The sequence below is a fragment of the Hoplias malabaricus genome, chromosome Y (genome assembly GCF_029633855.1).
Source record: "Hoplias malabaricus isolate fHopMal1 chromosome Y, fHopMal1.hap1, whole genome shotgun sequence".
In the NCBI taxonomy this organism is placed as follows: Eukaryota; Metazoa; Chordata; class Actinopteri; order Characiformes; family Erythrinidae; genus Hoplias; species Hoplias malabaricus.
The window spans coordinates 24,562,917-24,581,270 of NC_089820.1; the positions used below are offsets into that span (position 1 = coordinate 24,562,917).

An 18,354-nucleotide genomic window follows, 5' to 3' on the forward strand; every position below is an offset into this window, starting at 1 on the left:
TAACTGATAAAAACTGGGATTCTACCTCGAGTTGTTTTGTTGAATTCACCTCAGCGTCATCTTCACCCGTTTGGCTCCGTGAGGCGCGCGCGGCTTAAACCGCCAACCGTCACTTTCCCAACGGATTTTTAACGACTTTTGGCGCGCTCCTTTACACACGGCTTCACACTTTTAGAAACTCAAGATATTTCTTCTTTCCACAGTTTGTGAAAGCTGGCGGCCCTTCTCCTCACTCTCCTTGGCCACACAGCTCGATATATTCCGCTAAAAAACCGCTGTAATGGAGAGAAACGCAAAATCCCTTCACTTCACAGTCCTCGCCAGCATCTTCTGCTTCAAGTTAAGGTTTTGCTCAACAAGAGCGGGCTTATCTGAACTACAGAGCCCAGATTATGTTGCTCCTCGTCCCTCCCCTTTCCTCCAGCAGTGGGCTGAGTCATTTCTCAACCCCTTTTTTCACCAACGCTGAGGATCCATATAATCATCTGCTCTCAGTGGTTAAAATACGGCAAATGCTATGTCCATTTATTTTGGCGATACCCCTTATACATAAATGAATACAGTCACTGATGACAGTGACATACAAAAGCAGCGTTTACTATATAAAAACATGAAACCAAACGGGATCCTATGCTACACCCACTCATGAGCAGGTCATCATACCCAATGCAAAGCGCTCGCTAGAGGTCTATAAAGCCCCAAACACTGGGCTGTTGAGCACTGGATTGATGGTGCCACAGTTGGCCATCGCTGAATCCACCTGTTCTGCCTTGTTTGTTTCATTTAGTTGAGTCCAACCATAAGCAGATGATTAAAAAGAAATATATAAAAAAGATTGCTAGCTGTGCCTGCAGGAAATTGAAATACAAAACTGTGCAGATGGGCTACAGACCCAGCTTAGAAAACAACGGTTAACAGAGGATAATAATCTCTTTATTGCCCAAGCATTCAGAAGAAAATCTCCATTTTTGCCTGTTTTACATTTTCCGCCCTCATTGAAAACACCAGCTGCTCTTTACATTGTTTTCCAAATTAAATAAAAAAATACCAAAGCATATTTGCTAAAAATAAATGATGTTTTCAATATTCTTTTCCCCTTCTTTTGTAAAAGTGGTCATTTGGAGATAAACATTAACACACAACCAAGATGACGTTCAACCTTCTCAGAGCAGAAAGAATTCGAACGTCCCATGAAACCAGGCGTGTGACCAGCAGCAGTGAGTTCACAACAAAAACTTTTAAAGAGATTATTGGAAAAATCACAACGATGACTGAAGAATTCAGGGCAGAGTGCCTGTATTCCAAAGATCTCAAAGACCTTCCTGTGTTGCCATCTACCTATGAAATGCTTGTATTGCAGCATTAGAGTGGTGTGTTCCAGGATGAAGGGTTTCACGGCTTATTCAGGCCACTCTTCTGATGATAGTAGCCCAACTTTTGAACATTCAGTATATTTCCAAGTTCTTCCTAGTCCAGAGTTTCCATATCCTGTGCAGACTGTTCACCACAAACACGTTCTGTTTGTCACTGAAAGGGAAAACACAATGCAGGGCTGATTCAGGTTTGTTGAGAGATGCTTCCTTAAGTTGTGTATGCAGCTGCACTGCTGAAAAACATGTTGGGATTCAGGTCTAGGTGAAAGATTATAATGTTTTTACATCATTCAGGGGACCCAGGTTTGCTTCACCACTCCGTGTTCCCCCTGCAATAAACAACCTCCGTTTCCACAGAAGGAAATATCCTTAAGTATATTTTAGAGCTCGAGGGGGAAGTGTCCCCACCAGCACGAATAAATTACACAAAAAATAAGCATCACAAACGTCCCAACTCTCCGCTGATAGAACTTCCATGAGCAGCACCTGAGTTTCCACAGGCTGTCTGTCTCCTGCCAAAGTCTCGTTTCATTTCGGAGGACATCCGGTCTCTGGCGGCCGTCACATTCTTTACATAACTGGAGTGTCGTGGAGGGAACTGTCCCGAAGACACTAACATCATTCACAACCCAACCCCAGATTATGAACACGCAGAGTACAGAAATACACTGTACAGCCACAGAGCTAAAATACATCTCTGATTGCTTTATTCATTGATATCGCAGTTTATCATTTTCAAAATGCCAAAGCTGCAGTCTTCAATACTGTACTGAACGTGAGGTGAGGACAACACACACACACACACACTTGTTCAACAGTTTGCAAACAGTTGCACCTATCGACAACAACGATTTTCAACTGGCTTTACTCTTCAAATTATTATTATTATTATTTATACTGTGTACTGAAAGAAAAGCTCCATGGTTTATACATAAGCTTTGCCTCTCAGTGTTGCATTATGTTTATGAAAGTGCTTCTGCTTTGCTGCCACCTACTGGACATAAATTATCAGTGACAGCAAGTGATTAGTCATTTTTTCACAGTGTGTTTACACTGGTCTGTACTTCTTCACATGCAGGATCTCTCTCTCCCTCCCTCTCTCACTCTCACTGTGTCTGTCTGTCTTTCTCAGTCTCAGAGTCTCTCTCTCTCTCTGTCTCTCTCTCTCTGTCTCAGAGTCTCTCTCTCTCTCTGTCTCAGAGTCTCTCTCTCTCTCTCTGTCTGAGTCTCTCTCTCTCTCTGTCTCAGAGTCTCTCTCTCTCTGTCTCAGAGTCTCTCTCTCTCTGTCTCAGAGTCTCTCTCTCTCTCTCTGTCTCAGAGTCTCTCTCTCTCTCTCTGTCTGAGTCTCTCTCTCTCTCTGTCTCAGAGTCTCTCTCTCTCTGTCTCAGAGTCTCTCTCTCTCTGTCTCAGAGTCTCTCTCTCTCTCTCTGTCTCAGAGTCTCTCTCTCTCTCCCTCTCAGTCTCAGCGTCTCTCTCTCTCTCTCTAAAATGTCTAAAGTGAGCCTCTCTCCTGTGACTTTAGCTCTAATTCTGATGAAATAAACAGCTCACTCCTGTGCCAGAGGCTAGAAACAGGACCTGAAAAACACAGAAGTGATCAAACACACTAGCCTCTCTGTTTTGGACCCGACTGGCTCTAAGTGATATAAGAAGTGTGTGACTTTTTTAATTCATTTAATTAAATAAAGTTCAATTTTGGGATATGACAAATACCACATTTAAAGACAGGGCCTCTTCTGAGCCCTGGGATCACCATCTGGTCTTTGGGCCAAACCTGAGGGGCGCTCCGCTGTAGATTGAATTAATGTTGGTGAATACACAGATGCATCTCAATAAATCAGAATATAATCAAAAAGTGAATGTATTTCAGTAATTTACTTCAAAAAGAGAAACTCATTATACACATTAATTACAGAGTGACCTACTTCAAGCCTTTGTTTCTTTGAATGATGATGATTACGGCTTAGAGACAATGAAAATCCAGAAGTCATTATCTCAAAAATTTGAATATTATTATTATTTCTCTGTGAGGAGTGTGGTGTGTTCTCCCTGTGTCTGCATGGGTTTCCTCCGGGTGACTGTCTGTGAGGAGTGTGGTGTGTTCTCTCTGTGTCTGCGTGGGTTTCCTCCAGGTGACTGTCTGTGAGGAGTGTGGTGTGTTCTCCCTGTGTCCGCGTGGGTTTCCTCCGGGTGACTGTCTGTGAGGAGTGTGGTGTGTTCTCCCTGTGTCTGCGTGGGTTTCCTCCGGGTGACTGTCTGTGAGGAGTGTGGTGTGTTCTCTCTGTGTCGGCGTGGGTTTCCTCCAGGTGACTGTCTGTGAGGAGTGTGGTGTGTTCTCTCTGTGTTTGCGTGGGTTTCCTCCAGGTGACTGTCTGTGAGGAGTGTGGTGTGTTCTCTCTGTGTCGGCGTGGGTTTCCTCCAGGTGACTGTCTGTGAGGAGTGTGGTGTGTTCTCTCTGTGTCGGCGTGGGTTTCCTCCAGGTGACTGTCTGTGAGGAGTGTGGTGTGTTCTCTCTGTGTCGGCGTGGGTTTCCTCCAGGTGACTGTCTGTGAGGAGTGTGGTGTGTTCTCTCTGTGTCGGCGTGGGTTTCCTCCGGGTGACTGTCTGTGAGGAGTGTGGTGTGTTCTCCCTGTGTTTGCGTGGGTTTCCTCCGGTTGCTCCGGTTTCCTCCCACAGTCCAAAAACACACGTTGGTAGGTGGATTGACGACTCAAAAGTGTCCGTAGGTGTGAGTGTGTGAGTTAATGTGTGAGTGTGTCTGTGTTGCCCTGAGAAGGACTGGCGCCCCCTCCAGGGTGTATTCCTGCCTTGCGCCCAATGATTCCAGGTAGGCTCTGGATGCACCGCGACCCTGAACTGGATAAGGGTTACAGATAGTGAATAAATGAATGAATTAATTATTATTTCTGCATTAAAAATAAAGTTTAAATTGTTTTATTTTACACAGAAATGTCTTACAGCTACTTTTTCCACCACAGGGCCCACACACACATGATAATATAATGGCCCATGTGGTGAAAAGTAGCTGTTAGCCCTGGATCTGGGTGTAAAATAAAACAAAAAATGAATATAAAACTAAAATAAACATCTACACGTTCTTCAGAAGTGACCTTTGTTTGCCGTCGCCACACGAGCAGACGAGGGAATGTAATATGGGGTGTTTGGCCTCCAGACAGTAAGACGGGGATATCCGGATTTGCCCTGCCTTAATCCACCATCCCATCTGTGCCCAGTGGGCTTTGAGGGGGTTTCCTGCTTATTGCCCGGCTGTGCACTGTAACTGTAAAGCGGGAGGTGCTTTCTTCAGGTAGGATAAAGGTTTCTGGCTCTGTTTCTTCAGTGTCCCTGCACTGCACACTTTAGTGATCCATGCGCCACAGGCCTGCTTCACGGCTTCAGGGTGTTCCTCACTACAACAGAAGATGAGCCTTTACACCGAGTACAGAAACTAACCACAACCACATTTCATGGTTTTCACAATATTACACATCCACACTGTGTTTTTGCCCCAGTTTTGTTACTGTAGCAGACGACACTGACACAACAGGTAGAGTCACACACCCACACACACAGAGACACACACACACACACAGAGCTCCAGAGTCTCTGGGTCCTAGGTTTTATCCTCACCCCGGGTCATGAGTTTGGTGTGTTCTCCTACAGCTGTGAATGGGTGAATGAATGGGTGAGTGTGTGAAACTGTCTACAGGTGTGTGTGTGTGTGTGTGTGTGTGTGTGTGAGAAACTGTCTACAGGTGTGTGTGTGCGTGTGTATGAGAGAAACTGTCCACAGGTGTGTGTGTGTGTGTGTGTGTGTGTGTGTGTGTAACTGGGTGAGTGTGTAAAATTGTCCACAGGTGTGTGTGTGTGTGTGTGTGTGTGTGTGTAACTGGGTGAGTGTGTAAAATTATCCACAGGTGTGTGTGTGTAAGTGTAACTGGGTGAGTGTGTAAAATTGTCCACAGGTGTGTGTGTGTGTGTGTGTGTGTAACTGGGTGAGTGTGTAAAATTGTCCACAGGTGTGTGTGTGTGTGTGTGTGTGTAACTGGGTGAGTGTGTAAAATTGTCTACAGGTGTGTGTGTGTGTGTGTGTAACTGGGTGAGTGTGTAAAATTATCCACAGGGGTGTGTGTGTGTGTGTGTGTGTGTGTGTGTGTGTAACTGGGTGAGTGTGTTAAATTTCCTTGCTTCAGAATGAAGTGTTTACAGAAGATGAATGAATGAATGAATGTATGAATACAGCAAGCCCTCATTAAACAGCCTTAATAAACAGTTCATAATGTTTCAAACCGGGTTCACACTTCAGAGGAGACTGTGATGGTCTCCGCTCTCTCAGCTGGTAGCTCTGGGGTTCTAAGGGAGACCTGAAGAGTGGGTGGAAATGAAACATCTCCCACTAACTTTCAAAGACCTTTATTGGTGGTCCCTGCATTCCTCACTGAGCTCCTTCATCTTCACTGTCCCCCTCTCAGATCTTCTGGCTCTGGACTGGTTTCAGTCCCACGCTCCAGACCCTCATCAGTGGGCGGCAGGTGGCCCGGTTCTGCTCCTAAACTTTAAAGCTCTTGCTTTCAATGCCTTTGTGACACTTTTACCCTCTTCCCTTTAATGTTCAACCTTAAAACCCCCCTCTTCACTGTCCACAGTTCTTCTTTCTCCATGTCCTGGACTTTCGGGTTGTTCTTTTACTCCTCAACAGAAAGCAGCCTTACGTCTGTGAAAGGTGCTACAGACATTAGAAGTGTTGTAGTTTCATTATTATTATTCATTTACATTCTATTGTTAGCAAAATAGATGGAGTTCACTCTTAAATGTTTTGTAGACACTCCCCAGACCCCATGCCCCTGGGCTGTGGAACAGTGGAACAGTGTTCTCTGGTGGATGGTGGCTCTAGTTCCAGGGCCTTTGGAATGAGCTGTGACCCAGAACTCTGTCACACAACATCAGGACTAGGGCTGTGCATATCGCATCAGTTTAATTCTTAAAGCGATATTCAGACTTGTTTATGGAATAACTGTGTCATGCACTTATACGTAACACAGCATATGTTCATTAAGTGAGTCATTTAGGAACAGTACCAATGTGGCGGAAAGTTTCTCATCGCTGGGGGGAGGTGGGGGGGTGACTTCAGTCGTGTGGAGGGGGTTTAGTTACAAACCGTGGTAATATATAAAACATGTAAGAGGCCTGTAACAACAAAGAGGAAAACAACTGAACTTGCATCCGTTTCAGAACGAGGAAAGTCAGAAACGCCACGAGGAACTCTACAGCTAATGAGCTCTAAAGCAGGTGGAGACTGCACTGACTCAGCATCTATTTTGTATTTGTATTTTTTTTTCTTTACTTTGAAGTTTTAATGGTATTTGTTTGTATAATTGTTTACATCTGCTCTTTATAGGCATGCAATACAGTGTCTGCCCTTTAGTTTTTGACAGATTTATTTATTACAGTTGCACTTTTCATTCATTGATTGTAACCTCTTATTCAATTCAGGGTCGCAGTGGGTCTGGAACCAACAAGCAACAAACCCTGAAGGGGGCGTCAGTTATCAATCCACCTACCAACGTGTGTTTTTGGAGCATGGGAAGAAACCGGAGCACCCGGAGGAAACCCACACAGACACCGGGAGAACACACCACACTCCTCACAGACAGTCACCCGGAGGAAACCCACACAGACACAGTGAGAACACGCCACACTCCTCACAGACAGTCACCCGGAGGAAACCAACACAGACACAGAGAGAACACACCACACTCCTCACAGACAGTCACCCGGAGGAAACCCACACAGACACAGGGAGAACACACCACACTTGTCACCCGGAGCAGGACTCGAACCCACAACCTCCAGGAGCTGTGCGACTGCGACACTAACCTGCTGCACCACCGTGCCGCTTACATTATTCATTTTATACAAAATCAGAATCTTTTGTTTACAAAATAACCAAATGTTTACAGATTTTTTTCAACTGAATGTTACATTTACATTTTAGGGCCCCATCACCCGCCCCTAATCAGAACCTGACTTCACTAAGGTTCTTGTGTATAAATGCCATCAGTACCTCAGAGCAATGTTCCAACATCTAGCGTAAAGAAGCTGTTACTCCAGCAAAGGGTGTGGGTTTGCTTTTGTGTCCCCGAGGTGTCTGCTAGCTTCACCACGTAGACTGTATTTTTCCCCCCTCCAACAAGTAATTACCCTTTCATGGTTCAGAAAGAAACAAACCGCGATGTTAATTAGAAGCTATTATTCAAATCATTTCATCTGCGATGTGTCTCGCATTGTCTGAGCTGTCAGCTGTCTCTAATTAAACGATCCGCCTAACCTCCGCTGTGGGAACATCTCCATCTCTGAACTTCAGAGGGGTTATGGTTTCTACCTCTCGAAGCCATGGGAAAAGTGCAAAGTCAGACGTCACTAATGCCAGGGAAACTGCGGCAGGCTTAGCTCTCATCCCCGAGTGGCGAAGGCACTCACCGCCGAGAGCTGGCTCATGGAGTCAGGAGGCGGAGGGGAACAGTATCAGAGCTCAAAACAAACACAGAACACAAGTGCTAACTCATAGCTGAGCTTTGATCTGTAACACCCCTGGAGGAGAGACTTGAGCATAGAGCTGAAGCTCATTTGTAATGCCTTGATAGCAGTGGTTTTGAGGGGACGGATGAATGGATGGTATGAGATTAAACCAGCGCATTGATTTGGCACCGTACACGTCTGTGAAAACAACGGCTGACAGCGAAATGTGTGAGCGACAAATGAGGATCCATTGTGGCGTAATCCTTCACTTCATTTTACCTTGGTTCTAAACGGTTTCCTGTCAGATATTTGTGGCTTATTTTAAGCTACGTCCAAGGACTGTTGGAAAATTCTCTTCAATGGCTCCTAAATGAGCATTAATAGGCTCAAAATATGCTTCCTGGCCTCCTCCAGCTGGGCACAGACATTTATGATGAAGGTTCAGGGGGGATCTGAAAAGCTCCACGATTTCTCCCACAAAGGGTTTCAACAAATGCCTGCTTTAGTTTTGTAACTTTTCGCTACTGCAGCTCTGAAAAAGCTTTCACCCTCTCTCTGTCCACGCAGAAAAACACTTGCATGGGCTTTTGGAGCAAAGCCACTGAGCTTTTTTCCATGCTCTCCACAGACAGATGCTGAGCCAGGCTGTAAAACTGGGAGAATAAAAAATTTCAGAGAGCCCAGAATTACAAGAAGGCGCATTAAACCAGGAGATTTTTTTTTCAGGTCCAGAGCTCTGTAACAGAAACCATTAACATGAGAAGCACTTGAAGAAAAATAAAATCTTCATCAGCTGTTGCTCTCCTCTTTTCGTTTTTGCATTTGGAAGCTCAAATCCAGCGCTTTCAAAGAGTTTACAGCCTTGCTTTTGGCACAGAGCTCTCCAACCCAAGGCTCACCAGCGCCAGACCTTCTATGGGAACAAGCAGCCTCAGTGTTAGCGCCACTTCAGCCGAGCCTGAGGGAGCACCGAAGGAAGGAACGGACCAAAAATTCACTTCTGTGAAGAGGCTGTAGAGAGTAGGTCCTAGACCAACTCTATGTTTAAATTCAAGAGCTCTACTGTGAGAAGAAGAAAACAAAACTCACATTTCCCATCGTTAGTCCACAGCTACCCCTCTTATTAAAGGTCCGTTTTGTTCAGTCTCTAAACTAGACGCCCATTATGCCCTTATCTAATTTGAGACAGAAGAATTTGCTGAAAGGTAATACAGCAGCTATTTCTGAATTAGCTCTGTGAGCTCATATAAAGTTACAGTCCTAACGTTATTTAAAACCAGCCAAAGTGTTCATACATGTACTTACCAGAAATGCATAGAGAATAGCCTTAAAAGGGGAAAGGTAAGAAAAACAAAATCACATGTTTTGGAGAGCTGGAGCCCACCAACACACACACTGTGAAACAAGACCGCCCAGTGCGTTTTGTATGGGCTGCCTGAGTCAGAAAAAACATTAGATAAATCTCGAATCCAGAGTCTGCTACGCTTCTGACGTCAAGTGCAAAAGGCGTTAGAATTGCCCCGCCCCCTTGACTGAGTCTGTTCAATCACAGCGCTGGACCTGGGTTTACGTGAGAGCGCACCGATGAGGCTAAACCAAGCAACCAGACACAACAAGCATGGAGTACAAGCGAGCAAAAACAGCTGAAAACCAGAGCGTCTGCTCCTCACTGCTGTGCACTCAGGGTCGGGGCGAACTGCGTGTGGCTCATCATTTAAAGGAATAGGCACTCAGCTGTGGTGTTTTTATCAAAGCAGGTCACAGACATTCAATTAAGACCCCAGAACTGTGTTTATTCGTGGAAACGTGTGAGAATATTACACAATGTAATAAATCTGCTTTCTGTTTGTGGGTCATTTGGTTAATCCGACTCAGCTGATGTTTTCCTGCTGGCGCAGGGAGTTCCCATTTTGCCGAGCCGAGCGAGTTCTTGTATTAAGGTGTTCTTAAATCATAAAGACTGTAGCTTCATCAATCAGCTTTAAGATTTCAACACTCAGCCACCTGTGCTCTCGGGATTAAAGCTTAGCCTCAGAGACCCCAGACTAAACCAAGACTTATCTCAGCCACAACAGTGGAATGTTACGTTTCCTGAGCAAGGCGGCTTTCGACCGTTCAGCGTCGCTAATGTCTGCTGCTCTGGATATTAAATCAACTCTAGGTACAACTTGGTGTTTTTGCTCCGGGGCTCCCCCTACAGTTGTAATCCATTTTTACAGCACTGTCCTGACATCAAGGGGGAGGAGCAGGCAGGGGTTTAACATGGTGTCGTTTCTGCAGTGCTGAGCCTGTACTAGCAAAGACAGAGGCTCGGTTTCCTCCCTATTACAAGTCTGTGAAGCATCACAATGATTTCTGAAGCTGTGTTCTCTAGTGTTCCTTTGTCACCACAGAAAATGATGAAATGAAATGGGGATCTCTGGAGCCTAAGGCCTCAACGTTCAAAGTCAAATGTTGGTTAGAGGACTATAAATTCCCTCAGCACTGGCCTCTGTAGCAGAACAGAACTCTGTAGAAAGCTTCTATAAGTGAGTTACAGTAGGGTTCGTGATCCTAAACTGATCATCCACCATCAGCACTTTATCTCACTAACATTCTCATGGCTGACTACCATCAAATCCCCTCAGGATATGTCGAGTGAAAAGCTTAGACGTGTCCAGAAGAGAAGAGGATGGTACTGCAGGAAGATATCCTTGATTTTTGGAAGAAGTGCTGGGATGAGAATGAAACACTTCCCTATCAGTGACCCTGCCGTTTTCCTGCTGCCTTTGTGCGTTGCGTGTCTGAGAGGGAAACAACACTGTAGCTGTGTTTGGGAACAGAGATATCTTGCCAGGAGCAGCCTTTCCTCCACTTGAGAAAATGATACAGCTGCGAGGACAACTATAAGTCTTGGTAAAAACTTGCACCACTCCCAGGAACCTCCTCCCTTCCCACATCAGTTCGTCCGTCCGTCCGTTTGCACGGATGATGGTCCGGTCTGAGGGCAGAATCTGTGCCTCCTCAGCAAAACCTCCTATTGTTAATCAGCAAAACAGACACTGCCTAATTACAGACTAAAACAGCTCAGAGGCAAGCGAGCTCCTAAAGGCAACACTAACTCTCTCTTCGCACTGGTTCAAGATCTAGAGAGATAGGACACTGCAGCGTATACTCACTGGCTGCTAGATCCGTTAGTGGCTATTTAATAGTCTCTGTGGGTCTATCACGGGCCAGAAAGTAGCCAATTAGACAAGCATTTACACAGCGGAGAGGCCTCAATGCCAGTAAGGAATCCATGTGCCAGTTCCCATGGTTTTTAAGCTTTTCACAGCCCCATGGTTCGGACATAGTGGTACCAGCCCGACGAGGAAAATACAACATGAGAAATATGAATTAGAATTCTACTCCAAGCACATACATTTTTGTCCCGATGATCCGTGGAAATCTCTTAGCGTAACAGCACTTTCCCTGTTTTTACAGTTCCATCGCATGCAGTGAAGGATAGAAATAGAAGAATTTCCACTGATTCCTTTTATGCGAGGAAAATGTAGGGAAAAAAAGCAACTGCAATCTTAGTCATAACACCTTTAGTTCACACTGAATGAACACTGATTAAGACCGAGTACAGACCTTGATTTCTTCTGCCCCCCAGTGGTTTTGGTTACCATTGGACACAGGGCGGGAACAGACCCAGTCCATCACGAGCCACAACACACTCACAGCTATGGACACTATAGCATAGCAACTTTAGTAGCATGTGTGTTTGGACTGTTGGGCTTGACTGGAAACCGGAACACCCAGAGGACACCTCTGCAGACACAGGAAGCACATTTCGACCGAAAACTTTAGTTCGCAAACTGGAACTGTTCTGGTTCTTCGTCGGTGGAAAAAGGAGATACACAGAGGGTCCTCACAGACATTAACACAAGGTGGGGCTCAAACCCACAGCCCCAGGACTCTGGAGCCTGTGTGGGTTTCCTCTGGGTGACTGTCTGTGAGGAGTGTGGTGTGTTCTCCCTGTGTCTGCGTGGGTTTCCTCCGGGTGACTGTCTGTGAGGAGTGTGGTGTGTTCTCCCTGTGTCTGCGTGGGTTTCCTCCGGGTGACTGTCTGTGAAGGGTGTGGTGTGTTCTCCCTGTGTCCACGTGGGTTTCCTCCGGGTGACTGTCTGTGAGGAGTGTGGTGTGTTCTCTCTGTGTCTGCGTGGGTTTCCTCCGGGAGACTGTCTGTGAGGAGTGTGGTGTGTTCTCTCTGTGTCTGCGTGGGTTTCCTCTGGGTGACTGTCTGTGAGGAGTGTGGTGTGTTCTCCCTGTGTCTGCGTGGGTTTCCTCCGGGTGACTGTCTGTGAGGAGTGTGGTGTGTTCTCTCTGTGTCTGCGTGGGTTTCCTCCGGGAGACTGTCTGTGAGGAGTGTGGTGTGTTCTCCCTGTGTCTGCGTGGGTTTCCTCCGGATGACTGTCTGTGAGGAGTGTGGTGTGTTCTCCCTGTGTCTGCGTGGGTTTCCTCCGGGTGACTGTCTGTGAAGGGTGTGGTGTGTTCTCCCTGTGTCTGCGTGGGTTTCCTCCGGGTGACTGTCTGTGAGGAGTGTGGTGTGTTCTCTCTGTGTCTGCGTGGGTTTCCTCCGGGAGACTGTCTGTGAGGAGTGTGGTGTGTTCTCCCTGTGTCTGCGTGGGTTTCCTCCGGGTGACTGTCTGTGAGGAGTGTGGTGTGTTCTCCCTGTGTCTGCGTGGGTTTCCTCCGGGTGCTCCCGTTTTGTCCCACAGTCCAAAAACACACGTTGGTAGGTGGATTGGTGACTCAAAAGTATCCATAGGTGTGAGTGTGTGAGTGAATGTGTGTGTGTGTGTGTTGCCCTGTGAAGGACTGGCGCCCCCTCCAGGGTGTATTCCCGCCTTGTGCCCAATAATTCCAGGTAGGCGCTGGACCCACCGCGACCCTGAACTGGATAAGCGCTTACAGACAGATGAAATAATTTAGCAATGTTTAGGCGGTAAAGCATTCAGTATTTATGTCTCCTGAATCCAGCATTCACAAACAGAACCACGCTTGATTTAAAATCAAACTGAGATATTTGGGACTTTCCACCATCTTTCAAACATTCAGCAGCAGCACCAGCACACAGCTGGAGTGGAGGAGCGCACAAAGAATTTGAGTATGAGTATGAGTATGGGATGGGAAGGCATGGCATCAGTTAAACCCTATGATAATACGCCCAAATCCACAGTCGACAACTGGATGATATTTGTTTTTATTGTGAGAGTCCGCTAGTGACAAAATCTGTTAGCAAGGTTCGGCTAGCTCTGCTAAAAAGGAACATGTCAGTCTGGCCAAAAAGTCTCCGTCTATTTCAGATGGTTATTAACTCATTTCAACCCTGATTGGTGCTGGACCGGTCACAATAACCATGTTATGGACTTAAATTCTTGGATATTTTACTCAATATGTAGTTGCTGACCTCAGTATCGCCCATTGTGTTTACTGGTGTGTTTCTTTACATAAAAAGGAATGTCCCCTGTATTTTTAGCCCCTCGCTCTCCATTTTGGAGCTGTAACGTTGATTCATGAGAAAATTTGTGGTTTTATATTATGATTAATTTTTTAGGATTTTCGACCACAAAAATTAGAGCCATGCTGCCTTCGTCCTTTTCCCTGAATCAGATTCACACTCTGCCAGTTCACAATCAGCAAAGACTGATCGACAAAGCACTGACCAGTCCGTCTGTAATGTAGGGCGCCTCTGGCCAAACGGTCAAAGATCAGAGCTGCTCTGGTGTTCTTACCTGGCTCCAGTGACGTCCACACCAACCATCAGCTGCCCATTGAGTGACAGCAGCTCATCCCTGAGCTTAATATCTCCACAGAGAGCTGCTGGGCTTTTCTTCTTCACCTCCGTCACCCAGATACAGCCTACATCCAGGACAGGCCCCTTATCCCCTTTCCTGCGCCTCCGCCGGCTCTTCTTCTTCCCCTCAGGATCCCCAAAGATGGGGATGTTACCAAAGCTGAGGCCAAACTCCAGGCCATCTCCCTCGCCCTTGCTGAGAGCGACGGCCCTCACCTCAGCGTCCAGATCCTCCTTTAGCAGAGTTCCATTGCATGGAAGGCCCTCACACTCAGTAAAGTTCAACTGGATGTACTCCACCAGCTTCTGGATAGCTGCCTGGCACAGGGACACTTTCTTCCCATACTTCTCCTCCTGGTCCCCAGCACGAGCACTAAGCCAGTTCTCCAGCAAGGCCAAGTGGCTCAAGGCATTCTCTTGGGTGATCGGCATCCTAGCTGCATGGTGGGCCAAGCTTCTTCCCCCTGGTTCTGTGGGGCCGACTCAGACACGGAAAATCTGGCTCTCCTCCAGCTTGGCCAGACTCGCTAGAAAGCCGTAGAGCCCCTCAAACTCCAGACCTCTGCAATAGACATCCTCCAATGTTACGCTTGGCCTACATGGGGCCATGATGTCATCCAGAAAAACAAAGACCCTGGAGAAGAGGCAGGGCAAGGTTTTCTACGCGATGAGGGGTAACCAGAGAATGTGTGCCATTAGCCAGTCCGCTCCGCTCGCTCCAAATCCAATTTCCAGCGGCGTAAAAAGTGCAAACTGCTGGAGAGGTTAGAGGCTTAGATCCTCTCTTCCAGACGCCACAATCACCTACAAAAGAGAAGATGGAGCAGATGTTAGAACACAGTGAGAGACACGGCATAATCAGACAGGCATTTAGCTTCAGTTTGACTGTTTAGATGCTAATCTGGGGGGAAATATATGGTAAAATGGCGGGTCCGATCCTAGTAACAGAATCCACAGGAAGGTGCAACGTAATCAGACAAGCATCTAGATTTTCAAAGAGGACATGGTTTACTCACAGAATGACAAAAGGAGTAGCTTTAATTGAGTTTCTTAATTGTATTCTGTGTTTTACCCACACATCTCTACATCTGACCCTCATATCCTCCTCTAATACAAACCACTACTCTCCAGTGTGACAGAGGAAGGTGTACTGTAGCTGAAAGAGGTCAGTGCACAGCGATGGAGAACTCCACTCAAGCCGAGCTGCAGCCGAGCTGCATTTAACCTAGCTGTGGCATAGCGCACACACACACACACACACACACACACACACACACACGGGCACTCATCCCAGCGCCCAAGGACAACTGAAACTGCACACTTTCTAAAAAAAGTGAAGGACACTGAAACTGCAAAAGTGACTCTCAGACAGAAACATTACACAGACACTGACAAGTAACTCACCTGAAACAACAAAATAATTATCTGTTTTACATCAATTATTAAAGTATATATATATTTATGCACGGTGGCGCAGCAGGTTAGTGTCACAGTCACACAGCTCCAGGAGGTTGTGGGTTCGATTCCTGCTCCGGGTGACTGTCTGTGAGGAGTGTGGTGTGTTCTCCCTGTGTCTGCGGGGGTTTCCTCCGGGTGACTGTCTGTGAGGAGTGTGGTGTGTTCTCCCTGTGTCTGCGTGGGTTTCCTCCGGGTGACTGTCTGTGAGGAGTGTGGTGTGTTCTCCCTGTGTCTGCGTGGGTTTCCTCCGGGTGACTGTGAGGAGTGTGGTGTGTTCTCCCTGTGTCTGCGTGGGTTTCCTCCGGGTGACTGTCTTTGAGGAGCGTGGTGTGTTCTCCATGTGTCTGTGGGGGTTTCCTCTGGGTGATTGTCTGTGAGGAGTGTGGCGTGTTCTCTCTGTGTCTATGGGGGTTTCCTCCGGGTGACTGTCTGTGAGGAGCGTGGTGTGTTCTCTCTGTGTCTATGGGGGTTTCCTCCGGGTGACTGTCTGTGAGGAGCGTGGTGTGTTCTCCCTGTGTCTGCGTGGGTTTCCTCCGGGTGCTCCGGTTTCCTCCCACAGTCCAAAAACACACGTGGTATGTGGATTGGCGACTCAAAAGTGTCCGTAGGTGTGAGTGTGTGAATGTGTGTGTGTGTGTGTGTGTGTGTGTCTGTGTTGCCCTGTGAAGGACTGGTGCCCCCTCCAGGGTGTATTCCCACCTTGCGCCCAATGATTCCAGGTAGGCTCTGGACCCACCGCGACCCTGAACTGGATAAGGGTTACAGATAATGAATGAATGATATTTTGTTAAGTTTAACCTCATCTTTGCACTCTCACATAAATCCAGCGCCGTGATTGGACACACTCGGTTTATCCAAACGTAGGCAGCCTACAGAAAAAAGGCTTGTCGTTTTATTTCAGTTTGTGTGTTGGTAGGCTCCGGGTCTCCAAATTAACGAACAAAAGCATGCAATTACTTATTTTATGACACGTCTACTATTGTAATATCTTCTTCAGCTGAACTTTGTGGATGTTAACCTGACAATAAATGGGCAAACCGCTGGCCAGATGTTACTATGGTGCAACTGAAGCTCTTTTTTAGCCTCGACAGCCTCGCAAAAAACCACATTTCTGACATATTTAAGTATACGCTCTTGGCTGCGACCACAATCAAATTGCTACTCTAGGTCTGTCTCAAAATAACACTCCCTTGTGGTGATGCTAAGCTATGTATACAGTGCGAGCTCACACACGTGCTTTGCTTGGGGCTAGATGTTTTGATCCTGTGTGTGTGTGTGTGTGTGTTTGTTTTAATGGAGGTGACTTGCAGAAGGGTGAGTGTCTGAAAGAGATGCAAAGAATTTAAACACAATGCCTTTGTCACAATGTGTTTTATTTCAATATAAATGTGACCAAAAGTCTGTGGACACTTTCTCATTTAACATTCGTTGTGAATGAGGGGTTGTATGTAGTAAGGAGTTTGTGTTTCTCTGTTGCAATAACAGCTTCTACTCATCTGGCATTTCTTTACATTAGTTTATTCAACTTTGCTGTGAGGATGTGATTGCATTCAGCCACAAGAGCATTAATGAGGTGTTGTTCTGTGATTATTTCTGGCACCCCTCATTAAAGCAACACTAGGTTTGAATATATTTGCTTTTGTGCTTTTTACAGCACTGTCTCAAAATCAAGGTGACGTGGGGAGGGAAGGGTTTGGTTTCCTACCCTGCTCAAAAAGTTACATAGTTCAGTTTCTGCAGTGCTATGACAGAGCCTCTTTTCTCCTTATTACAGCTCAGTGGAGCTTCACGATGATTTTGTGATGTTGTAATTTTAAGGTAAAAATCCTACTTGGTGTCCCTTTAAGCTCCTTCTCTCCAAAGAACCTAGCTCTACATCTGCACAGACAAGGGGGGGGGTGCTTTAAAGCCCTGTAGCCAACATTTGGCATTGGTCTTGGTGATCTTAAGCTCATGTACAGCTGCTCTTGATGGCTTCATTTCATGCATTTCTGTATTATACAAGCTCTGTCACAACAAAGTGTTTGAACGCAATATTCACAAGCTTCAATTAATAATTGTGTAATATTCCATGTCAGATTTGGAAATGAAACATATCTAACTACACATTTGTACAACATACTCATACATGTCTCCTTTTCAAATCATACATTATCTGTAGCCCTTATCCAGTTCAGGGTTGCAGTGGGTCCAGAGCCTACCTGGAATCATTGGGCGCAAGGCGGGAATACACCCTGGAGGGGGCGCCAGTCCTTCACAGGGGACACTTGAGTCGCCAATCCTACCAACATGTGTTTTTGGACCGTGGGAGGAAACCGGAGCACCCGGAGGAAACCCACGCAGACACAGGGAGAACACACCACACTCCTCACAGACAGTCACCCGGAGGACACCCACGCAGACACAGGGAGAACACATCAACTCCTCTCAGACAGTCACCCGGAGGACACCCACGCAGACACAGGGAGAACACACCACACTCCTCACAGACAGTCACCCGGAGGACACCCACGCAGACACAGGGAGAACACACCACACTCCTCACAGACAGTCACCCGGAGCGGGAATTGAACCCACAACCTCTAGGTCCCTGGAGCTGTGTGACTGCAACACTAACCTGCTGCACCACCACGCTGCCCCTTTTCAAATTATTTAATCTTATATTTTATAGCATACATTACCCACTCTGGTTTTCCCTCTCTATTTCCATTCAGGAGCGTAGCCACAGTCTCGTGCTGTAGATTTCCCTCTGACAGAGGGTCTGTGGACCCCAGAGTCTCAGAAAATAACGTGCCCTAATAGGATTAGCGCCGCCCCTCCCTCCTGTCACTTAAAAACACAATGACCCCCACCCCCTCTCTCCCTCATATGACATGCCCTGACGGTGCACTTGGCCTACATTAGCTCAGTCTCTGTGTCTTCACTGGACTTTATAGAGCTATTTCCACAGATATGCCCCTTATTCATCAATCAAATAAGAACTGTACAATGGAGCCTTTCATTTCCATGTAATAAACAGTTTTTTTTTACTTGATGTGTATTCAACAAACATTTAAAGTCATTTTAAAACCATGTTTAATTCTTTTTAAAAAGGTACATGCTTCTTCCAATAGTTAATATGTAAAATGCTTTGGTCCAAATACCACAAGGATCAAACCCCACAGCAGGAGCACAAAATCAGAA

General features: G+C 46.4%; 1 protein-coding gene across 1 annotated transcript in view; it reads right to left on the bottom strand.

Annotated features, from left to right (window-relative positions):
- LOC136678417 (PDZ domain-containing protein 2-like) overlaps positions 1–18,354 on the bottom strand; it is a 143,123-nt gene that overhangs the window by 108,351 nt on the left and 16,418 nt on the right. Inside the window, exon 2 of the mRNA XM_066656472.1 lies at positions 13,652–14,517. Coding sequence (XP_066512569.1) covers positions 13,652–14,145 — 494 coding nt within the window. The 5' untranslated portion in view covers positions 14,146–14,517. The remainder of the gene's footprint in view (positions 1–13,651; positions 14,518–18,354) is intronic.